General features: G+C 47.1%; 1 protein-coding gene across 1 annotated transcript; it reads left to right on the forward strand.

The window, feature by feature from the left end:
• The first annotated feature begins 8821 nt into the window (after positions 1–8821).
• Positions 8822–24491, forward strand: SLCO4A1 (solute carrier organic anion transporter family member 4A1). Its single transcript, XM_030963258.1, is given in 12 exon segments — positions 8822–9177; positions 9179–9776; positions 11778–11868; positions 12741–12862; positions 13300–13411; positions 17485–17639; positions 18305–18500; positions 19073–19238; positions 19832–20004; positions 20394–20458; positions 20961–21109; positions 21900–24491. Coding segments are annotated over 12 exon segments (2223 nt in total). The 5' UTR covers positions 8822–8931; the 3' UTR covers positions 22050–24491.
• Positions 24492–25777: the final 1286 nt, after the last annotated feature.

The raw sequence follows: 25777 nt of genomic DNA on the forward strand, positions 1-25777 counted from the left end.
CAGTGGCAGCGTGGCTGTCCCTGCACCTGTGCCCAGCTATCCCAGCCCTGTGTGCCTGTGGGATCTCCTCTCCTGCAGCCACTCTCCCTTTTCAGCCCTGATTTATTCCTAGAGCTCCCCACCACAGGATTAGTTTTGTTCCATCTTGGCCCCGAGTGACCCGGTGGCGTGCGAGCCGCTGGACGGCGGGGCTGGAGAACAAAGAGTTCCTGCACACATGATCGAGGGAAAACGCTCCCACAGAGCCAGAGACTTCATCTGTTCTGTGAATCCCACACAAAACCATCCATCCCACTTCAGTAGATGGGATAAGTGATTGTAGACAAGTGCTCAGAGAGGGCCACCAACTTCAGTGGATTTTATGTCAGCTCTCCCGAGTACAGAGGAGAGCGTGTGATGAGGCAGTGAAGTGTTTATTATTAGCAGAGCAGTGTTGTTCTAACCTTAAATCTCTCTTCAGGCAGAAGTACCCCTGAACCTGGGGTTCTGCAATGTTGCTGCTGCCAGAAATAGTGTCAATTCCACCTCTAGATTGTAAATGAGCTTGAGCAGTGGGCATGTGTTAGCACTGGGAAATACTCTGTTTATCCTGGTTCACCTCATTCAGCAAAGTGCTGAGCCTTTCCAGCAGCTCTTGAAATTCCTACAGCAGTGAAGTCCCCTTTATTCACTTGTGCTACTTCACTGACATCTGTAGAGTTATAATAAAACTGAATTTAATTGCTATTGTTAATGGCATATTTCTATATGGCATCAATAATCTTCAGTCACTGGAACTCCCAGAGCTTGGCTGGTTGCTTCAAGAAGAAAAATGAAATGCTGACAAGCTTTGTTTAGCTGTGGCTGATGTTTGAAGGAGTTAGGGAGTCATTTCTATGTTGAGAAAGCAGGATCAAATATTTTTTTCCCTAAAAAATACTTTGATTTTGTAATATTCTGGCTGAACAAAAAATCCAAGAAAAAGTACTTTTTGTCATATTTTATAGCTTCATATCTGTCAGTTCAAGTGCTTTGGATATCTTCTATGATAGGAATTTATTTTTTGGGATGGGATTAAGAGAGGAAAAAAATAACATTTAGATTTTAGAGTTTTGATAAATGGTAGCAACCCATGACACAGAAATAAAAAGTCCCCAAAATATCTGAAGGTCTTGAGCTCTTTTAGACCTTTTTTCTCTCCTAGCCTCTCCTTGAAAAACTACATCAATCTTTTTAGCTTGCCATATTCCAAATAAATCAGGTTTGAAATTTTAATTCAGTATTCTTTTGCTTTAAAAGCCCAGTAGGAAACAGAATCTCAGCCAGTCAGATGAAGGGTGTGCCAGCCTGCAGGGCCTGTGGTGCATGCAGGGCGTGTGCACTCACCTCTGAACATCTCTCTGTCCCTTGGTGTGGATGTTGATGTGTGTGTGTGGAATTGCTGTTTCATGCTGAGCTGGGGTTCTCTTAATGCTGGAGGATATGGCTCAGCATTTTCCCACCTCTCAAAGGAGTTGGTGGAGTCTCACCTCTTCTGATCAGAGGGGATTTTTATTTATTTTTTTAGAGGCGTCCAGCCATGGGAGAAGCCAGCAGCCATGGACAGCACAGCCAGGATGCACCTGCCCATTTACACCCCCTTGTGCTTTGTGGGCATCATGCTTGAGATGTTCAGGGCTTTCTGCATGAGAAGTTACTGCACCCTCTGTTGGAACTTGCAGTACAAGGAGCTGCCATTGGAATGAATCTGAGGTTTCTAAGGGAAGGAGCATGCCAGGTTGGCTTCTTCCCACCCATCCTTGGTGGCAGTGGCCAGCTGCCCTGCACGCTGCCACTGTGCTGGCCTTGTGCTCTGCCCCAATTCTCCTGTGGTCTTTAGTTCCTGCCCTTCATTTCATAGCTGCTCCAATTCTTGGTTGTAGGATTTTGAGTCAGAGAATGAAGAGAAGTCATCCCTTTGAAAGTGTTCATCATTTCCTCTTGATGACACAAACAGGGATCTGCCCTCTTCAGAGAAATCCCCCAGTATACCACAGCCTGGCAAGATCTAGGGTATTGCATGAGCAAATGCAAATTATCTGCAAGATGACATTCTGTTTGTCTAAAAGCATGAAATAAAATGAAGTGTGATGCCTGTTTAAGTCATCTTTAGAGGTGGGTGGGGAGTACTTGGTATCAGGAAACTTAGAGGCTATACCATGTCAGAAGTCTTACAGCCGTGTGAGCCTGTGCCAGTGCTGGACCAAATTCCCGTGCCACATCAGATTTGTGCTGAATGGGTTAATTTTGCACCATCTGGCTTTGTGCTAGATCTAATATTGTTTCTGTTGTGGTAGCCAACATGAGGCCAGGATAAGCTGGGAGTAATATCCTCAGTTAATCCAACAGAAATATGATTGTGTACCTGTTCCTTCTCCAGGTCATATCTGCAATAATGGGTGATTTAGCAACCAAAATAATCCTTGTGGAGACAGGGGAGAGGACTGAGGGTGGAACACTTCTGCTGGGAATACAGACTCTCACAGCTGGGGTTGTTCAGCCTGGAGAAGGTGTGGCTCTGGGGAGAATTTAGAGCCCCTTCCAGTGCCTAAAGGAAGCTGGAGAAGGAATTTTTACAGGGGCATGGAGTGATAGACAAGTGGGAGTAGCTTGAAACTGAAAGAAAATAGTTTTAGGTTAGATATTAGTACGGAATTCTTCCATGTGAGGGTGGTGAGGCCTTGGCACAGAGAAGCTGTGGCTGCCCCTGCATCCCTGGAAGTGTCCAAGGCCAGGTTGGATGGGGCTTGGAGTAGCCTGGGATAGTGGAAGGTATCTCTGCTCATGGGCAGGAACTGGATGGTCTCTGAGCTCCCTTCCAAACCAAACCATTCTGTGATTCTGTGACTTGAGGGCTGTGGATAAGCTGAATGTGACGATCTCCTTGCAGTTGGCAACAGAGACACAATAGGAATGTCTAACTCAGATTAGGTACTTAGCTTTAAACAAGTCATTATGAGACAAAAAAATGCAGTCCTAGTGCAGAATTGCTTCCTAGGGAGTCACCTGAGGCACAGAAATGGAGGTGATTTAACTTGGCAGTTTTGCACGCCGCAGTGACCTCCAAGGCGCTAATCTGAGGTTAACCAAAGCAGAACAGCTGGAGTTCTACTGCATTTTGAAGCATTGCACATTTCAAGCAGTGAGTTCATTTAAGTGCTGTCTGGGAGGCTCTGCTGCTCCCCTGCTTGGCAGGAATCTCAAGACTAATACCTAAGAGGATTAGGGAGCATCGCTGGATGTTAAACAAGATCCAGGCTAAGCGGTGTGCACCGGTGAGCTTGTGCTCCCAGGGCTGTTTGGGGAAGCTGTAACTTGCTGATCTACAAAAAACAAGGGGATTTGTGGGGAAATGCCCTTCCCTCAGCTGAATCCTTGGTGTGTGTCTCTCCTGCTCTCACCTGGCTCTGTGTTTCCACCTGCACATCTCATGTTGTCCTGTGGTGAGTGTTGCGGGAGGTGCTGATGAACAGCAAGTTTCCTTTTCTGTGATGATTTTAGCTCTTCTAAAGTGCTTCATTGAGCTCTGTGTTGTCTGGTTGGACTTGAATGAGTGAGCATCCAGCCCACCAACACAGGGCTCAGCTGGAGTACTTGTCATAGAAAGCTCAAGCTCTGTCCTTGGCTGGTAGAGCAAAATGACTTTGTGGTACATGATTTTCCCCAAAAAGTCCCTGTAGTGCAGAGAAGAGGGGCTGGAAGGCAATTGTGTCTCGGGAAAAAGTGAAGTTCTAGGTAGTTTCATGGTAACATTCCACCTGGTTTTCTTTTTTTGTTTCTACCTTCATACTGATTAAATCATAAGTATAAAAAAGTGTAAGTGCCTGTAAACCATGGTAAATGTCAGCATGAGATTATTGAATCTCAATAATATTGAAATACATCTATTATTTGAAATACATGTATTATTGAAGTACCTCTATTCTGAAATACATCTATTCTCAACATCCTTGAGTTGTGTAACACAGGATGTTGCATTTTTTGCATTTTAGTGCTTCTGTCTTTAGAAGCACCAGAGGATCACGTGTTTCGTGTTCTTTATTTGGGTTTTGCTAATTTCGTTTAATTTCTTACATCATAAAGGATTTGCCTGAGTCTGCATCTTCTGCTTGGAAACAGAGAAGGGACAGCTGTAGGAACTAACTGGTAATCCTTGGGAAGAGCTGACCAGCAGCTCATGCAGAAAGAGTGCTGAATATAAAATATTCTTTAATGGGTTGTAAGAGTCTAAATGATGGAAAATAACACCATGCAGGGGTTGGGAAAATGCTGGCAGTGGAAACACCCAGCTCCATGGGCAGTGACAGTGCTGTGCCAGCATGGAAACCTTCCCAGCACTGGCCAAATGTATGGGTAGGAAAAAGACATTAAAGCAAGAGTGATATTAGGGAGGGGGAAGTTAGGAATTATAGCATAAAAGACCCTTTTGTCTGGTTAATCTGTGCTATGGCAAAAAGCAATGTCCGGGTTAAATCTGCTCTGTACATTGGCACTGCAAGTTTCTAAAGATGGTCTGAGGCAGCTGCAGCCAATTGTATTTGCACAGATAAGCTGGAACAAGTAAATAGACTCAGAAAATCTGGCTAGATGTATCTTCAAAGTATTTTCAAGCAGCTAATTGAAAACTATCCAAGCCACCTTCCTGATTCCTTGCGTATATTGCAATAATTTCCCGGTGAATGGAAAGCACTTGGAAAACATACAAAGGGTTTGTGAGTGCTAAGCTCTACTATTTGGAATTTATGTAATTATAAATATATCCTTGCTCATGTGATAATTCGGAGCCAGTTTCTGCTGCTCTCTTCCATGTTTCAGACTCCAGTAGGGCTAATCATGTAAAAGCAGGTCTCTGACATGAGGGGTGGGTCAGGATATTCCTATTGCCCCCCATTCCTAGGAAGCTCCTCCCTCATCCTCCCTCTGTCCCTGCAACACTGATGGTAAATACAGCATTCAGCTCATGGTCAGCTGGCTGCTCTCTGGGTGTGTTTCTCATTCCTGAAACTTTTCCATGTGTGCAGGACCACGCTGTTCCCACAGGAATTGATTATCAAAAGTTCCAGTCCAGTCCTTGTGCCAATCCCACAACAGCAGCATCCTCTGTGTTGCTGATCCAAAGAGATGCTTTGAAAAACTGGGCTAAAAATGTGAAGTTTACACTTGGTGTGAGCTGGATGGAGTTCCTCAGCTGCCAGGAAACCAGTTCAGTGTTACTCAGAACAACTCACTCATCCCATTCTTGCTTTTATCTCCTTTGCACTGAACCAGTGCCCTAAGGACAAGCCCTGTTCACGGGACTGGGACGTGGATTTATCTCACTTGTGGGAGGCTTCCCCACTCCTAAAGAGTCAGTGGATTACACTTGATTCCATATGGTGTTTATTAGCCATGACAGAAGGAGTGCTGCTAATCCTCTGAAGCCAAACTCTCCGAGGAAAATTCACTGTGTGTTACCAAGGGAAGTTAAATGGCCAAACCCAGATGAATTTATCCTTTGCTGCAGTAATATGAGCTTGGTACTGGGATATGGACTTGGATATGGTACTTGGATATGGACCAGAGTCTAAGTACTTGATCAGTAATTCCAGGCTCACTCACACATCGAGGAAAATAAAAATAGAGGAGACTCATCACAGCCACCAAGCATTGCCTGAGGCTGCTCCTCTCCTGTTTGCAGTACACTTCCTGATCATTTTTAATCCCTCACCCCTGTTCATTAGGAAATACCTCCATGTATGCAATAGAATTGAAAAAAATGCTAAGTCTACTCATAAACTGCGCTCAGCTGTGGAAAGCAGAAGTTATGTATAGATGTTATTTGCCACAATAATACCATATAAAAGTCAAAAAACCGTAATGTGGAAGGGAAGATTAACTATTATTGGGCATGTTTCAGCAAATGGGATTATTTTGCATGTCAGTTACGAGTTAATTTGCAACATTAATCTCATTGCAGTCCTTGGCAGAAATACAAAATGTTTTTAATTGGTCCTGTGACTTTTTAAATGATCACCTGATGAAAAGCTTGTAAGTTTTACTATTGATTTAATGCTAAATATTATGGGGGGGGGAAGTCTTTACAGATTTCATCAGGAGATACAAATCATATGCTTTCATTGCCTTGCTACTTCTGCTGTGTTGACTCGATAATGTTGGCACTCTGGAACCAGCTGTACAGTGGGAAAAAAAAGTAGAAATCTTGCAGCAAAATGAGGAAATCTATAGCAGAGAGATAATAGCGTTGGTACTGATTCAGTGTAAGCAAGAAATCACCCGCTGAGTCATTAAAAACAGAGATGAATGGGAGGCAATAAATGGATGGCTCGGAAGAATATGAATGATTAGGAAGTGCATGAAGTTGCTTGGATTTTTTCCCCTGAAGATTATATTTTGTCCTCTGAAGTGGCATATGGCTCCTGTGAAAGCTGATACCCACAGTGAAGGTGTCACAGCCAGTTTATAAATGCTTCAAGAGGTGCCAGGCAGCTCGGGGGGCAGCGCAGAGCAGGAGTGGGCTCCCTGCCCACAGCACCTGGGCACGAGTCATCAGCCCAGGTCCACTGGGATGTGTACAGGAGGGGCTGAGAAAGCTTCTGGGTAGGGGAAAACATCTGCTGCCTGGAGGAAAGGCTGGCTGCTTTCTTGGAAGTGTTTCACCCTGTTTGCTGTTAACAGTGGCAGGAGTTGAAGAGGGGATGATGTGGTCACCTGGGTCTGGTGGCCCAAACCGCTGCCACCAAGGAAATCAAACCTTTGATGAAGAGCTGTAATCTCTTTCCTGACTCATGAAATACCAAAATATCAATATAAATTCATGAGGTATCAAAGGAGAGATCCCAGTGTTTAAAGGAGTTTTTCCTCCAGGGTGAAGCTGGGCTAGTTGGGGAGCTCAGGGCTCCTGCTTGCATATCAGGTAATAACAGAGATGTGCTGCTTCTGTCTGCTGCAATCAGTGAGAGCAAAATCAATCCTCAGCCAAGAAACCTTCTTTACAAGTGCAGTCAAGTGTAACATCAGACATGAGTCTGATACAAGTTTGATAGGAGGAGGGTGCAGCTGCAGCCCTGTCTGCTGTGCAAGGAGGCGTTTGATTTACATGAGTATGAACCATTCCGCCCCTTAGAGCCTGATTCAGCACCTAATAATCACTCCTGACTTTAACAGAGTGCTAAAGCAGGCTTATTTATTGCTTCCAATATTGCATCCAAAGATGAGAAACAGATTTAGAGCTGTAAGAGTCATAAGAACACTGGAGAGGCAAAAAAAGTGGAAAAAATAGAGCCTTGCACCAAGGCATCATTTATTTGTGCCAGCACATTACAACAGTCTGTCTCTGCAGCAAAATTTCAACCCCTGCAGTCAGTGTTTGCATTTACACTTTACAGATCAAAGTTACCTGGCTGTACTCAGCCAACTAAGGCAGGAGTTACCTGGAGGAGTGCAGCGTGGAGCTGCAAAGCAGTGCCCTCCTGCCCATCAGGCTCACCTGCCCTGCTCTGTCATCAAATCTCTGCTGGAATCTGGAGCTTGAAATAGGAAACAGTCCATGCACACTGCTCCCCAGACAGGGTAATTGAGATAAAGTTATTTGCAAGTGAAAGTTGAACCTCATTTGTTTAACCTACTTTGACCAGATGTGTTGTAGCACTCCTGACATGAATGTTTAAGATTTGGTAGCACATGTGGGCTGTCCTCTGCCCTTCTGGGGTAGGAGCAGCACCTTGGTGGTGCTCTGAGCATCACTTTCTGCCAAGTCCTCCTGAGATCTGCTGGTACACAGAAGCACATCTATTTACCAAATGTCAATTTTTTACAGCGACACACAGGTAAGTATTAAAGTCTTCACCAAAGGCTGCAATATTCCCAGGTTACAGCCATCTGAACATAGTTCATTTTATCAGGGAAAAAAAAATGCCCTTTTCCCCTCTTCCGTGCTGATGAGGCTGTCGTGTCAGGGGGAGCATTTTTGTGGGAACCTCTCGATCAGATATTGGCAAAATTATTGAGAAATACAGGATGCTTTGAGGATGCTCTCTGGTTAAACAGTTCTCACTTAGCATTTGGGGCATATTTAAGACCAGTATTCAAGGGGGAACCTTATTATTTTCATCACTTATAGTTCAGCCAAGGCATTTAAGGAAAAATACTCTTGGTTGCTGGCAGGGTCAGGTGATACAATGCACAGGAACAGGGTGAAAGAAGGCAGCCTGCATTGCTAATCAGGTTAGAGTCAGCTGCCTCTGCCCTCCAGCCTGCTCTGAAATGGCATGTAGTATAATTAGTTATAGAAAGGATTTTACTGAATAGTTGTAAACAGATCTGAGGGCTTGGAATAAAATCAATCTGACTGTGGAAACTTTTCAGGATAATTATAAACTGTTATTGGCAGAGTGTGAAAGAGAGACCAAAGGACTTCTAGCAGTGGGAAACTTGTAGCTGTGTGGGCTGTTCTCTGCAGGGAGAAGAAGGGGGATGCAGGTCTTTATCAGAGGAGGGATAAGGGGCTTCAGTTGGTGGGGACACTGCCTGAAGGTGCATTTTTTTAAGGCTCTTGAATGTTTTGTTCTTTTCTGTAATGTTAGTGATGCCTGACGCCTGAGGTACCAGCACATCCCATGGTGGAAGGCATGTGTCCAGGTAAACTGCATAGTGAAATGCTTATACGTCTTAAAATAAGGAAAAAAAAGGAAAAAAAGAAGACTATTTGAGGGGTTTAAGCATGGTTTTGTATAAAGGCATGTAAAAATTCTCTTTGCACAGATCAGAATGGTCTTGGCTCAGACTTTCACCATCTCCCTACTGAAATAAGTGCTGAAAACTGAATCTCCTGGACAGGCTGGTCCTCACTGCCCCACAGAGCCACCCTGGCCACCAGCCCACCCCTGTGTGCCGCTGGACTCTGCATTCCCGTTCATGGCAATGCCCCAGAGCTCCACCAGAGAAAATGGCTTTTGTTTCACCCAGCCCCTCGACTTCTCCCGCCCATCCCCTCACCGCGGCGAGGCCAGCCGGCCGTTGGGCGCAGCGCGGGAGGACGATGGCTGCAGCACCCCCCTGAGCAATGGCATGGCCTCCTCGGAGGCCCCCAGCCCCTTGGGGGCTCCCAGCCCCTCAGACTCCTCTGCCGAGCCCCTCTGCGCGCCCAGCCCGGCGCAGGACCCAATGCTGCACGGAAGAAGGGATCAAATACGTGTCTGCCGGAGGGGAGAAACTGGCCTGCGGCTGGGGGGCCTTCACTCCCGGCTGCCTGCAGCCCTGCAACACATCCAAAGGGGTCTTGTTCTTCCTCTGCGTGGCCTCCTTCCTGCAGGGCATGACCGTGAACGGCTTCATCAACACCGTCATCACCTCCATCGAGCGCCGCTTCGACCTGCGCAGTTACCAGAGCGGCCTGATCGCCAGCTCCTACGACATCGCGGCCTGCGTCTGCCTCACCTTCGTCAGCTACTTCGGGGGCAATGGCCACAAGCCCCGCTGGCTGGGCTGGGGGGTGCTGCTCATGGGCCTGGGCTCCCTGCTCTTCGCCCTGCCACACTTCACCACGGGCCCGTATGAGGCGCGCTCGGCGGCCCAGGTGGGCGTCTGCGGGGGGAACCAGAGCCTGCCCTGCTCCCAGGCCGCCTCCAGCCTCTCTGGCTACAGGTTTGTCTTCATGCTGGGGCAGTTCCTGCACGGCATGGGAGCCACGCCGCTCTACACGCTCGGCGTCACCTACTTGGATGAAAATGTCAAGACCAACTACTCCCCTGTGTACATTGGTGAGTGGGGCTGAAGGGTGTGACCGTGTTCACAGGGGTCGTAGGATGAGGGAAGAGACGAGGATCTGACTCCATGTTTCAGAAGGCTTGATTTATTATTTTATGATATATATTGTATTAAAACTATACTAAAAGAATAGAAGAAAGGATTTCATCAGAAGGCTAGCTAAGAATAGAAAAAGAAAGAATGATAACAAAGGCTTGTGGCTTGGACAGAGAGTCCGAGCCGGCTGGGCTGTGACTGGCCATTAATTAGAAACAACCAACATGGGCCAATCACAGATCCGCCTGTTGCATTCCACAGCAGCAGATAACCATTGTTTACATTTTGTTCCTGAGGCCTCTCAGCTTCTCAGGAGGAAAAATCCTAAGGAAAGGAGTTTTCATAAAAGATGCCTGTGACAGAAGGGCAGCTCCAGCCCTTTAGCAGCAGGGTGGTGGGAGGGAGAGGTCATGGTCCTTCATCATTGTGGGAACCCAGCAAATTCCTCTGGCTGCCCTGGAGGGCTCAAGGCCCTGTCATGGGGCTTGGAGACCTTGGCACAGAGCCCAAGACCCCTGTGCCTTTGATTTAGCCCTTGGAAAAAACAATTACCAAGCTCACTATCTAACATAGGTGATAGGTATTGGAAAGTAATTGTAAATATTGTACACGTAGTTTTTAGTATAAAAAGATAACACCACCCCGGGAGCAGGCAGAGTGCCTCTGACTGTCTTGCTGAGCAGACCTTGGCAGGCCAGGAGAAAGAATTTTATAGATAAGATACAATAAACAACCTTGAGACTGAGAAATGAAGAGTTCTGACTTCTTCTTCGACCTCCGGGCTGGGAAAAGAGAATTTCTAACTTATCTCGGGGTCACTCTGAGCAGCTAGAGACCCCGAGAATCATCTCCCAACCCACACTGGGAGCACCTCTCCCAACACTGCTCAGCCTTTTGTTCCTGTTGAGGGTGGAACTCAGAGGGATGTGGCAGCTGTTTTGATTATTTACCAGGAGGACAACTGTGAGCTCAGTTGGGTGTTTTTCCTCCCACAGCTCGTGCCCTGTTGGTGGGCAGTGCCTCCTGCTCCTGGCATGGGGCCAGCCATATGGCATTAGCATCACTGGCAGTCAGCCATGCGGCCATACCCCATATCCATGCAAGGGGGCATAGAATCACAGCATAATTTGGGCAAAAGGACCTTTAAAGGTCATCTAGTCCAATGAGAAGGGACGCCTTCAACTCAATCAGATAGCTCAGAGACACGTCTAATCTGACCTTGAATGTGTCAAGGGATGGAATATCCACCACCTGTTTGGGCAGCCTGTGCCAGTGTTTTATCACCATCATTTATATCTGATGTAAATCTTTAGATCATCATCCCTTCGGGCCTCAGCACAGCAGGGATGGTCACTGGGCTGCTCAGCTACTGCTGGTGCAAAGCACAGCCAAGAGAAGAGGCTCAGCTCACTCCTCTGCATCGCTGGTCGCTCAGCAGCTGCCAGACACTCACAGTCCTGTTGGTGAAAGTGCCAAAAGGGTGATCTTTGAGCAATTTCAAAATGTGTCAGTCTGCCCATGCTGTATCAGAAGGCTCTGTAGTGTGGGAAGGAGATCATGAGATCATCAGCAAGTTGATCTTTCCACGTGTCATGGTTTAAACAGCAAACTGAAATAAGTGCTGTGTTTAGTGTAGACATTCCGTGTTGTCAGTGGGGAGAGAATCCTGTTGCTCATTGCAGTCGGGATGTGGCAATGGGATCTATAGCATCCCTGCTAAATATGGTTTAATTCTGAACCAATTTTGCCTGCCCAATAAAACTTCCCAGGTTGGATGCAAAAGCTTCTCTGGAGCAGAAGCATGAGAGGAAAACTTGTGGGAACGATATGGATTTGTGTCTTGGTGGTTTAGTGGGAAGGGTGTGAGGCAGCCAGAGGCTGAGCATCCTGCATCCAGGAGGGAATCACACTGGGATCCCTGGCTGACGTTGTCTAACACGACTTGTTTTCCCTTTCAGCTGTTTTCTACACTGCTGCAATCCTTGGGCCTGCAGCGGGTTATCTGGTAGGAGGAATGTTTCTAAATATTTATACTGAAATTGGCAGAGAGTAAGTCGTTAAAAAAAAATCTTGTTCCTTTCCCTTTCTGCTCTGTGTTTCATTTGGGGTAGAAAAAAATAATACCAATGATCTGGAGCAATGAGCTGGTGGCTGGGTGGAAGTGTGCCTGGGGTGTTGGGTGGTGTGTCTGCAGGCAGGGAGGCTGGAAGGGTGGTTTGCATTAGTGCTGCTGCTGAGGGGAAATTGCTGACAAACCTGTCAGCTTAAATCCTTCCTCATGCTGCACTGCCTGTGCTAATGAGGCTGCGAGCAGCAGGTGAATTTTTTGAATGAGTTCCCTGATGAGGTTGTGCTCCCAGCAGTGCTGCTCACCCTCCCAGTCATCCCACCAGGATGCTTAGTCCATCTTTGCTTTGTAATATTTGTGGTTTATTCTTCTTTCCTTCCAGGCTCTTTGGTAGATCACAGAATCACAGAATGCTTTGGGTTGGAAGGGACCTTAATGATCGTGTAGTTCCAGCCCCTCTGCCTTAGGCAGGGACACCATTTACTAGGCCAGATGAATGGATTAAAGAGGGGGAATGGGTTTCTAGGGGAAGAAATGAGTTATTTCCACCATTTTTTTTTTTGCAAAGGGTGTTTTTGGGGTGGAGCAAGGATCTTGGCAACCCTGAAAGCACAGCTGAAAAGCAGTGAGGTGAATGATGAGAATGGTGTGATTTCCTGGGCTCATGTTGTGCTGCGCTGAGGCTGGAGGCATGGAGGACATGGCATCCCCATCAGATCACTCAGTGTCCTTTGCTGTCACCCCCGTGACCCCTTGGCCCTTGCCAGCCTCAGGGAGAGGCCCACGGGGCTGCCCTGCTCTGTCCCCAACCATCACCTCTGTTCCTTTGTCCCTTTGGCTTCTCTTCCTGCAGGACCGACATGGCCCCCGAGAACACGCTGTGGGTGGGGGCCTGGTGGATTGGCTTCCTGGGGGCTGGAGCTGCCTCTCTGCTCATCTCCATCCCCATCCTGGGCTACCCCCAGCGCCTCCCAGGTACAGGGGATCCTCCTGGGCTTGGGGTTTGGGGCTAGGACTGCACAGTGCTCTGCTCGCCCTGGGGCTTCCATCCATCCTCCTGCACGTGCCTGGCTGGGGACGTGGGAGCAAAGGAACAGCTCCCTGTGTTTAAATTGGAATTCCTCAATGGATTTCACCCCATCTGCTTCTGTTACTGCTTGTCCCTTGCAGCTGTTGCTGGAGGGAGGATGTCACGTTGCGTTTTCCCCCTGCAAATCCACGGCTTCAGTGGCAACCATACCCCGTGTCTGACACACTCCTGGTCCCTTTGCCTCTCATTACTGCTTGTCCCTTGCAGCTGTTGGTGGAGGGAGGATGCCACAATGTGTTGTTTTCCCCCTGCAAATCGAAAGCTTCGGTGGCATCCGTGTCTGACACACTCCTTGTTCCTTTTCCTCTCATTTTTCATGTAGGGTCCCAGCGCTACATCGTCATGAGGGTGTCAGAGGCTCATCAGCTGAAGGATGGCAGCCACAAAAAAGCGTTGGATCCAGACTTTGGGAAAACAGTGAAAGATCTGCCTCGGTGAGAAAAGCACCCCACACAGAGGTTAGGGAGCCCTGCAAAGGGGAGAGAGAGTAATGAGCTTCCTTCAGCCCTGCCAGCTCAAAGGTGTTGCCCTTCTTCGGGCAATGACACTTTCTTGCAGAGGAGGTGTCAAAGAGCCTGGTCCTGTCAAGGTCTGGGAGCTCTTGGCAAAGAGGCTGAGCTAGAGCTGGTGCTGGGGATCCCATGGGGGAGCAGGGGACAAGTGGCCAGTCCCATCTGGGTTTTCAGAAGCTCGTGTCCACCTGCAGTGCTGTGCCACACACTGAGTTTCACTGAGAGTGGCTTGATGCCCAGCTTCAGGTGATGGGAGATGCCCAGGCATTGCCAGCTCCCTCTCCCCAGCAGCATCATTTCTGCCTGTCTGTTTCTGCCTGGCCTCACCTGGCCCATGTTTCCAACAGCTCCTCCTCCCCAGCCCCTCAGGGCTTTATTCCTTTCCTCTATTTTTACTTGGGTTAGATCCCTGTTTTGTCCTTTTTAATGAGAAACGAGATGAAACAGGCCCTGTGATTCTCACAGCTCCATTCCAAAGCCGGGGAACAAAATATACCACACTGTAACTTTCAGTTCCTTTTCTCTTTTATTCTTGGTTTCCTTTTTTTTCTTTTGCCTTCACATCTTCCAGCCACCTTTTATATATTACTACTTCTTATCTCTCCAGCAAGGCAGTGACACAGCAACTTGCTTAATCTTGAGCTGCTGCTTGGCTCTGTGATGGGAACAAAGCAGGAGCCAAAATAAAATGTGATCTTTTAACCATGTATTTTTGTTATGGATTTTTGAAATATTTTATGATTTTGTTGTTGTTGTTGTGTTGAGTTGTACTGAAATGGAGGGCAGGGGGAGAGGTGCTGCTTTATGTATTGCAGGGGGTTAGCTGGCATGGAGGCTCTGGATGTTGCAGACATATCACACACCTGGATATTGATTCCTTTTGGAGCTTGCAGTCAATAAGGGGATCTGTCACTGTTGAGATCTTCTTTTTTTTTTTTATATTATTTCTCCCAGGATCGTTTTTAGGGAGGAGATTTTATCCATGTGTGATGGCTGCTCCCTGCAAAGATGTTGCTAAACCCCAGGCTGCTGCCAACAATCATTTCTGAGCATTAGCTGTGGTCTTTGTTGTGCTGGCAGTGGAGGATGGAAGCAGAACAGGTGCTCAGAACAGGAATTTTCAGCACCAGTCGAGCTGTGTTGTGTCAACACAACGACTCACACCCATCTGAAATGCTTGGAGACTTTGTAGGAAGTTTACCAGGGGTTAAGGCAGTTGTATGAAGAATATTACACTGAACAGACTTCAGTGCTGTTATTAAATGGCATTCTTGACTGGGTGCCATTTTCCGAGGTCACGGCTTGTTCTGCTCACGGAAATTGAATTCAAAACCTGCATTTAAATAACGATAAGTCTGTGACTAAAACTAACACAAACAGGGCAGCAGAGAGGGATGAAAGTCAGTGCTTGATGCTTTTCTTGCTTGTCTGGAACAAAGCTCCCACTGTTTCTGCTGTCTGACAGCAGGAACAGAGACAATCCTCCTCCAGGAGCATCTTTCACACCTTGTTTCTGAATAATAAATCCCAAAAGGTGGGAATTTGTATCAGGCAATTCAGACCAGTCCAGACCTCAGTGTGCTTTGAAGGCAGGAACCCAACAGACTTTTGTGGTCCCTGGTTTTGATTAATGAAAGGGAAGTGCCTTCAAGGCTTTCTGCTCTGGAAACTTGCATTAAAGAGGAGATCCCATCTGTGCAGGCAGCTCTTGGGGACACGTGGACCAGGCTGGAGGGTGAGGCCAAAGGACACTCCCTGTTCCTTTTGTCTTGGTCAGGGACTGTGTGCCACACATTTTCTCACAGTACCGGCAGTAACAGTCTCACAAAGATAAGCAGAAATACTGATGAAATAAAATACTGTTCCATGCCATCAGGTCCTTTCTGAGGGAGGTTCATGAGTTGCTGCATTCACAGTGCTGCCCGAGAGCTTACAGGAATGCAGCCCATGCAGCCTAATCCTCTGCCCTGGAGACACTTCTGTATTAACAGTATTTCACTGATCACTCCTGGATTAGGTGCAGGGTGGGACTTAGAAAAGCCATGAAATGGAACAAAGGGAGGTTGGTTTATGTTCCTGTGGGGTGCACGTGGTGCCCTCTGTTCCCTTGGTGCTGGTGACAGTGGGTGTCATTTTTTGCTGGAAAAGCCCCAATTCACATGCTGTAAAATTGGATAATATCCATTTATCTGGGGTCTTCTGAGCATGCCGTGCTCAGAGGAGCAGGCTCTGATCATGCAGGTGGTCCCAACCTACTCAGAGAACCATTATGTGAAAAAGAGTTCTGATATGTGAGAAAGAGACTGATATGTGCCCATATCAGTAAAGCCTTGGAGGCCCAGCTTTTTTAGCTGGTGGGATTCTTCTCTGCAGTGCTGGGCCTCCTGAAATCCCTTTGGCTGCAAGAACTGAGCACTGCCAAGGCTATTCAAGAATTAGGTGATTTCTGGGTTTGTTTAAAGTCCTACTGATGTAATAAAAAAGTTTGTGCTGTCTTTGGTAAGGTTTTATGTGCCATAGCTCCTCAAAACTGCATCTTCTGTCTTCAGACGATTAAATTGAGTGAATCCTTATTCTTAGTGCTGAAAGGAGTTCTTTTGCATATTCCTACTTGCAAGTCCAGCCTGTAACTTTTGGGCAGAGGGTACAAAGTCACACTAGTGCCAGGGAGCAACTCTTCTCCGTAAAAAGGTGAAGGCACTGTCTGTTTTCTGCCTCAGCCACAAGATCTACAAGCATTTTCTCACTCAAATATTAAGCTTTATGCTTCTAAATTAAGCACAGCCAAAAAAATCTGGAAAATAAAATAGTACATTAAACTAATCCCAAGAGCTAGGCAGTGTAAAGCCCCCTGTAATCAAAGTGTAGGAATGTGTGGCATTTCTGTCTTTCAGCTTCTTTGTTCTTTTGATGTAATGAAATTCTCCATGTGAGTAAAGTTGCATAAATCTGACTCTGAGCCTCGGCACGTCTCTCCCTTACTTGTACCAAGGCAGGTTTTCTCTGATCTCACATTTCCACCAGAGCAGGAGGTGGTGACTGTGCCTTTCTGCTCTGTGAGCATCCCATGGCATCACTCTTGCAGGATTTGTGCCCATCCCAGAAATGGGATAACCCATGGCCTGGGCTTGACTAGGGGGAAGTCATGGGGCAGAATTTGAAGCTGCTTACAAAACATCCCCTGAGAAGCAATGTCGGTCCTCTTAGTCCAATATCCGAGATAGTGAGAGATAATTGAGACCATTCCCTGTGCCTGAGGGCCTTTCTGCATCTCAGGGATGGAATTGTTGCTGGATCTGCATGTAAATGACACATGGCAATTTCTCAGGCATATCTGTGGCTCTCTCCTAAATCCCAGTGGGTCAAAGTAAAATGGAGTTACTCAATTTATACGTTAAGCTTCAAGTAAAACTGGGCTTAGATTGTGGCAGAAAGATTGCTTTCTGTTTTTCAGGTGTCTTGGAGGTGTTTCCTCCATATAGAAAGGCTTGCTTGGTATTTCCCCTGAGTTACAAAACATCTCTGGTTATCAGAGGTTGTTATTGTTCTGAGAGTGTGGGTGAACAAGTAACGTGTGTATGTGAGGATGTAGCACAAATTTGCTCTTGGTTGAGTCAGGAGTCCCAAGATATCTGCAGCAGGCACTAATAAAACCTTGAAATGATGGAGATTTGGTGAGGAGTTATGTCCTCTCAGTATTGCCCCATTGAAACAGACAAAGTACTCAGCCTGACCCCAAATGTTGGAAAATTCCTGCTGAAATCGTCCATGTAGAAGTTGTGGGTGCCCTTAGTGTGAGTTACATCACACACATGCACTCTGTGTCACTGATGGAAAAGCTCCTTCAAACCCCCGTTATCTTCCTTTTGGTGTTTTTCCTTTCAAAGAGTTGCAGGATGATGGGATGCTGTATGTAATCCTTGTGACTTGGAAGACCTGAAATCAAAATGTGCCTGAAATCAGTGATTCAATTCCGATATATTTGTCTTTCCCAGGTCAGTGCTGCTACTTCTGAAGAACCCCACCTTCATCTTCCTCTGCTTGGCAGGAGCAACTGAAGCAACCCTGATTGCTGGGATGTCCACCTTTGGACCCAAATTCCTGGAGTCTCAGTTTAGTTTAAGTGCCTCTGAAGCTGCCACCTTTTTTGGTAAGGAAAACATGTTTTTGCAATGTTTTCCCATTTTGCCAACAAATAGAAGAGCACTTTTAGCTTGCTTAGAATGGAGACAGATGCTTTGCAGTTTAATTATGGACTGGTTATCCCCCTCAGCTGTTGGATGGGATCATTTCCTATCAGCACACCTACACCCAGTGCATTTCCAGAGCTGCATCTACTGACATCAGGAGGAAATGTGTCACTTCTGTAGCCATCTGTTACCCTCTAGAGGAAGGCAAAATAATTGTAATTTGTCCTAGTGCATCACCAGGAAACATTGGCTAAACATTTCCTCTGAGGAGGGATGTCAGAGCTGGTGGGGGATATTTTGTCAGCATCCAAAAACAGAGATCCTCACCTAAGTGCTGTAACATAGACCAAGGAGTGGTGTCCAACAAGCATGAGCACTCCTCAAAGAGCCAGTTTTAAGATCTCTGGGTAGGAGAAGCTGCCTTAACAGGCTCATGCCAAATTACCTGAGCTGTTACACAGGACCACCCACTACAGCAACATCCACTGAACTCCCACCAAGAAGCCACACAGAAAGCAAGGAGTCATTTATATGCAAAACACACTGCAATTAATGTATTCAAACCTGAAAACTCCTCGCTGACATTTCCAAACTCACTTGAGGGTTTTTTCCTCTTCTTTTTCAGGTTATCTGGTGGTGCCAGCCGGAGGGGGAGGCACATTCCTGGGAGGATTCCTCGTGAATAAATTTAAACTGCGCTGCTCAGGAATCATCAAGTTGTGTTTGTTTTGCACAGTGTCGAGTCTGCTGGCCATCTTCATTTTTTTTATCCACTGCCCTAACATGCCCATGGCAGGAGTAACCCAGATGTATGATGGAAGGTAACAACAACCACCCTGTCTGTCTGTCTGTCTGTCTGTCTGTCTGTCCTGAGGGGCTCTGCTCAGAACAGGGTAACTCAAGCACACAGTGCTGGTGGCAGTTATGTGTGGGTGTGTTGGGGGTGGAAGTTGGTGTCTGGTCACCAGAGTGTGAGACAGAAAATAGATTTTCTGTGTGAGACACAGAAAATAGATGTCCTGAGTTTTGCAGTGAGATGGAGTTTATGGAAGAGGCTCCCTAGTTGGTGAGGGAGGGATGATCAGCAGCACCAGAGTGGGAGATACTCCCACTCCACCCTTCAGCTGCCTTTGCAGCAGCCCCCATCTCTATCCAGTGGGATAAGCTGGACCAAAAGTGGGAATCTCCTCTCTGAATGGAAGTGTCACCCTAAGAGCTGGTCACTTCAACTCCCTTGGTGGCTGTGGGAGAGACAGCTCCAGGACATGGTTAAAATTTGGTGGGATGAAAGCCTTTCCAAACCTGGGGATCCATCACAACTCCCACTGTCCCTTCCTCTCCCCATTTCCTCCTGTGAAGTGCTGCTCACTGACTGCTGCTGTGTTTCCCTCAGTGCTTTGCCAGGTGGGCACCTCAACCTGACAGCAGCCTGCAATGCCCAGTGTGGCTGCTTGCAGGGCACCTACAGCCCTGTCTGTGGCGCTGATGGCATCATGTACTACTCCCCCTGCCACGCTGGCTGCAAAAGTGTGTCTGTGAACCTCAGGAATGGCAAGAAGGTAGGTCTGGAAGCACTGTGCATGAGCAGGGTGGTGGCACATCTCTGGAGTGATTTGGCTGGCTCAAAAGGGTTTGAGCTTTGCTGCAAATCAGTGTAAAATCAGGCAGGGCAGGGTGGATGCTCTCAGGTACCACGTGAGATGGAGGCAGGAGGTACTCTGAGGTCACCCTGCTTTGCTTCTCTCGTTGTGTCCAATCATCCTTGCCTCATTCTGGGTCAAACTGTGCTGAAATCCATGGAAAATCACCCAGGCAGGCAGGGAGCTTGGTAAGCCCCTGATTTCTGTCCTAGTGCTCCTTTTGGGTCTCGAATGAACATGATGCACCTCCTCATCCTTCCAGCATGTTGCTCATGGAGTCAGGCAAAGGCTTAGAGAGGGTAGAGGTGATACTCAGCTGCCTGGCAGGGTTAATTTCCCTTGCTTGATTTTCCTGTTTGGAAACAGACGTGTGTCAAAAATGCAGCTTCATTTCTACTTCATTCTGGGAGTCTAACCAGCTGCTTTCTGCCCTCCCTGAAATTCTTATTTTTAAAGCTTTGACTGTCACCACACTCTCCTCAGCAGACCCCCCACCAGCCTTTCTTTCCCAGGTCTACCAAGAGTGCAGCTGTGTTGACAAAGCCCTCCTGCCTGGCTCTGGCAGAGCAGAGGCAGGGAAATGCACCTCCTCCTGTGCCAAAAAGCCCTTGCTCCTGTGCTTCATATTTGTGGTCATCCTCTTCACCTTCCTGAGCAGCATTCCTGCCCTGACTGCCACTCTGAGGTAAGCAGGGATGGCCCTGTCCTCTGCCAGCACTGCAGGAATCCTCAACGTCCTCCTCTCTGCTTTATCCCGCTGGATCAAGCATGGGAAAGGTGTGATGGGAACCACTGAGTTGGTGGCAGCCTGGAGATATCAGGGCTAATTCCTGTCCCAGTCTAGCTGGGAAAGGAAATTTCAGCATTGGGAACTTTGTCCTCTGACATGGGATACACACATTGACAGCAGGGGTGGAGGGACACTGCACTGGGGTGATCCTAAATCTCCACAGGGATGGAGGTCCCAGGTGAGCTGGAGGTCCCAGGTGTGCTGGACTCGAGGACCTGGAGTTGTGAAGCAGGGAGGTGATGCAGCCTGGCAGCATTTTTAAGCAAACCCCTTTTTCTCCCCAGGTGTGTCTCTGACAGACAAAGGTCCTTTGCACTCGGGATCCAGTGGATTGTGGTACGAACCTTAGGTATGGAGCAGAGGGAATTTGCACACCAAAAAGGTCTGGTGGTTCTGGGAGGTGTGTGCCAAGCTGTCACCCAGGAATAAAACACACTGGGTTAGAGAAGAAGGGATTAGGACACACACTGCTGAAAAGGAGGATGCTTTGTTTCTTTTGCTGTCTTCAGGACAACCTAATTCCCTTTGCATGTGATTTACAAACTGAATAGAGGGTTCTGTAACACATCACAGGTGACAGAGGTTCAATGTCCTGCCAATGTGCCCTAATTTTAAGGAAAGGAAGCAGAGGTGTTGAAGCTCCTGAGTGTCTTTTGGCTCTTATGCAACTTGTAGGTCAGGACAGCCAAAAGACCTGCTGGACTCTCAGATCTTGAAATCCAGCATATTTTTGATCCCTGGTGGCTCTGGATGTTGCCGGATGAGCTCTTTTAATCATGGTATCAGCAGAGCTTGGTGCTTTTCTGCAAGGTGCTGCCCAAACTGAAGATGCCCTCTCTCTCTGCCCACAGGAGGCATCCCTGGCCCCATTGCCTTTGGCTCCATGATTGATAAATCCTGCCTGCTGTGGCAGGACCAGTGTGGGGAGCAGGGCTCCTGCTACGTTTACCAGAACTCAGCCATGAGCCGCTACACCCTCGTCGCTGGACTGGTCTACAAGGTGATGCTGCTGCTTACCTCCACTCCCTGGTGAAGCAGACAGGTTTTTAGGACATAATGTTTTGCTCTAGGAAAGAATTTTACAAAATTGGGTTGCCCTGATCTGGCCCACTCCCAGACAAAATTCAATTTTCACGCAAGAAATTTCTCAGGGAAGGCAAAAGCCCTGTTAGCTTCTCATCAGGTAATGGTGCTCCAGACACCATCATTCTGTTAAATTCCCATTATTTTCTAGGATTACAGCTTCTATTGCACCATATGAAATACCTCCTTCCAACAGCAAACAAAGTGATTTTTGCTAGAAATGGAGTAAAATATCCAAGTGCAGTGTATTAGTGAGAGTGAGGGATGGCATTGTGGGCAGGCTGTAAATAACCATTCCCCAGTCACTGCTAGAAAATAAGAGAACTTAGAGCTGTGGGCTTTATTTATTAGCAGAAAACCATCATTTTAACTGCTCCCAAACAAGCACTTGCCCTAGATAGTAATGTTTAGCAGCTGCTGTGATAAAGGGGTTTTCAAAAGCCTTCCAGCAAAAGGCTGAGGCAGTGTTGGCTCATGCAGCACTGTGCTCCAGGTGTCTGTGTGGGGCTGAACTTTTCCAAATTCCCATTGCTATGGGGATGGCTAAATTCAGATTTTTACCCCCTCTGCTTCTGAGTGCTGCTCTGCTTCCCAGGCTGGCCAACATCATCTCCCCAAAGCTTGGTCAGCAAAGCTCATTGCAGATGTGGGGTGGGCCCTGGTTTTGGGGGAGAGCAGAGGGTAACGGGGTGTCTCCATGGCTGCAGGTCCTCGGGACAACCTTCTTTATAGTGGCCTGTTTACTGTACAAACCTCCACCTCCAGAGTCACCTCCTGGCAGCTTGGATGCATCTGAAAATGGCAGCAGTGACCTCCAGGAGCACAAGCCTTCACTGCCAGCTGAAGAGGATATGTAGTGCTGTCCACATGCAAGTGACTCTTTCAAACTGAGAAATACCACGAGAAGACATTATGCAGTTTCCCAAGGGGTTTTTAAATCAACAGTAATATTTTAAATTTTTATTCTTTTTTTAGTTGAAGATAAATAATTTAAGTAACCACTGGTGTGCTTTGCTATTTTCTTAACAGCAGAAGCACATTTAAAGTTGTGCGCTGGTGCCACGTGCAGTTATTTAATTTTATTTAAAGAAAGGGCTACTGTAGCTTTATTCTGTGTCTGTGACAAGCCAGGACCACGTTCTCCACTTGTGGAAGTAATCACTGGTAACTCCAATGGAGCATGTGGGGTTTCAACCACCAGAGGATCTGGGCCAACTGTATTGAATATCTCAATTGTAAAGCCAACTGTAGCAAAACTGCTCTTGGGACTTCCAAGCTGGAGAGGAGCACTGCTGTTCTGCAGTCTGCACTGCAAAGGGGTCAGCTGGCCCTTGAACTGTTGCATGCAAAGCAGACAGCCCTGGCAGTGTCCTCCTCCTTCCCATGGCACACAGAATCACTCTGTTCAGGAGCAGCTTCTCTCATTATGCAAGTTCCTATTACTGGGAGAGGAGATTTGATTAGCAAATCCATCAGTACACTACAGGCAGCCATTCCCAGAGCTGCCAAGCACTGTACACTCACTGCCTCACTCATTGCAGGGTTTACACCGTGGTGACACTTCGGTTTTTTTTATTTGTGTTGTTTAAAAGTGATGCCTTTTGTAATGTACTGTGCAAAACTTGAACTTCTTGCTGTTTGCTGGGCGTGGGAAGACGTGAGATACAGATCTATGCAATGTTTATCTTGGGTTGTTCTGTAAAGACAGTGGGTTTGGGTAAACAGAAAGGTTGGAGTGAGTTTAGTTTGTCTCTAGACCAGTAGCCTGAGGGATGGGTCTGCCTTGTGGAAGGGGGATGCTGGCTTGCAACTCTTGCAAGGAGAGAGGGCAGCGTTCCCAAAATGACCTTTGAATGTGCTCTTGCAGTGTGGATCAGGACCTTTCTGAGGGGCAGAAGTGGAACTGGGGCGTGTGTGAGTCTGGCTCCCCTCTGAGTGCAGATCAGGCCAGGCTGGTGCTTGGTGTGCAGTGTTTGCACAGCCACGGGGTGCAGGTGCATGCCCAGGGGGGCACAGGGAGCCCCTGGAATCCTGCCTGGTGTCACCGTGGTCACAGGACAGCTCCTGCAGCCCTGAGCTGCACAACTGCACTTCCTTCCTGCCAGCTCCCACTCAGAATTGCTTTGTAGATGTTTTTGTATATTCTGTGTATTTATGCTTCTACAGATGGACACAGGATGGGCATTTGCTTCCTTCATTAGCAAAGGACTGACTCTCAGTGTTCCTGTTGCAGACAGGGATGGTGCTGCTGGGAGTGGAGTTGATATTCAGGTCAGTGGAGGAAAGCAGCTTCTTCCATTCACAGATCCCCTTCCACCAAAGCCACAGGGTGAGCTCTCTGCTTCCAAAGCCCTTGTTTGCCAGCCCCTGATGAGTGCTGGGACACACTGTGCACCCCCTGCCCCATCCCTGGAAGTGCTCAGTGCCAGCTTGAGTGGGGTATTGAGCAAACCTGTCTAGCTGAAGATGTCTCTGCCCACAGCAGGGGATTGAAACAAAATGATTTTTAACCTAAACCATTCAATGATTCTGTTTCTATCTCTAGTAACTGCTGGAAAAACTAAAAGTGATAAGGGTGAGATGGATGATGGCTTTTGGCTGCTTGTGGAAGGGCAGCTGGTGCAGCTTTGATGGGGCACAGTGTGCAGGAGAGCCCTGTTTTTCTAGGGAGGCAGGATTAGACCCCTGATGCAGGATTTAACCCCAACACTGCCCCAGCACCTTCACCTGGGTTTGGAGCCACCTGCAAGCACGAGCCTGTCTCCAGGCCTTGCCCTTCCCAGCTTAGACACCTTGGGTACAAGCAGGGATCTTAGATAGGGAAATGCATGAATGTATTTTGGGAGCTTATTTTATGTATGATGTATTTATGAAAGTTAGAAGTTTTTCTTCACATATATATATATAAAAATATATATATATATACATGGATATTGCAATGCAATTTTAGTGTTTATAAAAATGAGCTTTATCTGAGTGTGTTGTTTCCAGAGCTAAACAAAAGCTCCTGGGATTCTGGGCATTTATTATGTTGCTGTGGGACTGGCAATTCAAGGATTTTAGTAAGCAGCAACATGGCATTCCTGTTCCATAACCAGGCTGTTTAGGTGTACAGGTAATTTAAAATATTTGGAAGTATGTTTTCCAATAGTATATGAAGTATTATATTGCTATAAAAGCATAGAAATATAACCACTCTTTCACAGGTACTTGTGTGTGTGTTTTTCATCACTTGTCACCCTTTCCCAGCTGCAGTTCTTGGCAGGGGTGTATCCATGGTACCATTTGCTGCAAGGCCATCGTGGCATCTCTGAGGAGGAAGGTTGGAACTCAGGTTTGTGTTTCATTTGTAGCATTAATAAAGCTTCTCATGGCTACAGGAGCTTCAGGCACCAGGTGACTGTGGAATTCACAGGGAGCCCCTGATGAGGGGAGAGAGAACGATGCATCTGACTCCATCTTATCAGAAGGCTAATTAATTACTTTATTATACTATATTATTCTGTACTATATTACATTATATCTGAAGCGAATCTGCCAAGCACTCAGCCCTGCACCCAACTCACAGAATCTCGTGACTGTCCCCCAAGAGTCCCAACACACACACACAGGCCAAGGAAACAAAACCCCATCACTCTGGGTAAACAATCTCCATATTGCATTCTACTTTTGCACAAACACGGGCACAGCAAATGACAAGAATTGTTTTTCCTTTCTCTGAGGTTCAGAGAATGTGAAACCCAGAGATATTCTTGGGAAGATTTGTGCCTTGCTTTTCTCTGTGAAGGGAAATGTGGGGCTACAGGTAGCATCGAGGCCCTGTGAGTTACTGTCTCCTGCTGGATTACCCTCTCCTCCTGCGACAGAGGATTGCTGCTTTTGAAGGCAAAAAGAGGTTTGTGTCTGCTGGGGAAGTGTTGGAACCCAGGACATTCCTCTGACTGCCCTGGATGACTTGAGACCCTGGTGAGGGGCTCAGAGACCTTGGCATGGAGACAAAGACACCTGTGCCTTTGATTTTAGCCCATGGACACAATTACCAACTTTGTGTGAGGATTTACAAGCCACAAGAGTTTGAGCAGAATGATAGTTAATTTGTCACAGGGTGAAAAAGTAGAATTTTGGGGTTGTAGAATGGGGGTTCAAGAGGCAAGGTCAAGGGATCTGGGTGTGTCCTGTCCTCCTTCTTCTTGTCCTCCATCTTCTGCTGTGATGGTGACACTTTTGGATTGGTTTAGACTGTCTAACATAGGTGATAGGTATTGGAAAATTACTGTAAATAAAGCACACGTAGTTCTTAGTATAAAAAGCTAACACCACCCCAAGGGCGGTCAGTGTGCCACGAACTGACCTGCTGGAGAGACCTCAGCAGGTCAGAGAAAGAATGTAATAGATAAAAAATAAACAACCTTGAAAAGCAGAGCTGAGGAATCTTGACTTCTTCTTCAGTGCTGGGGCTGGGAAAAAGACTTTTAATACCTCGGGAGCCATTTCAGCAACACAAAACCCAAGAGAGAAGAAAAATCATTTCCCTTCTTCATCCACAGAGCAGCCCTGTTGAAGCCATGGGGTGTCTGCCCTACCC

This window comes from Camarhynchus parvulus, chromosome 20, assembly GCF_901933205.1.
Source record: "Camarhynchus parvulus chromosome 20, STF_HiC, whole genome shotgun sequence".
Taxonomy (NCBI): domain Eukaryota; kingdom Metazoa; phylum Chordata; class Aves; order Passeriformes; family Thraupidae; genus Camarhynchus; species Camarhynchus parvulus.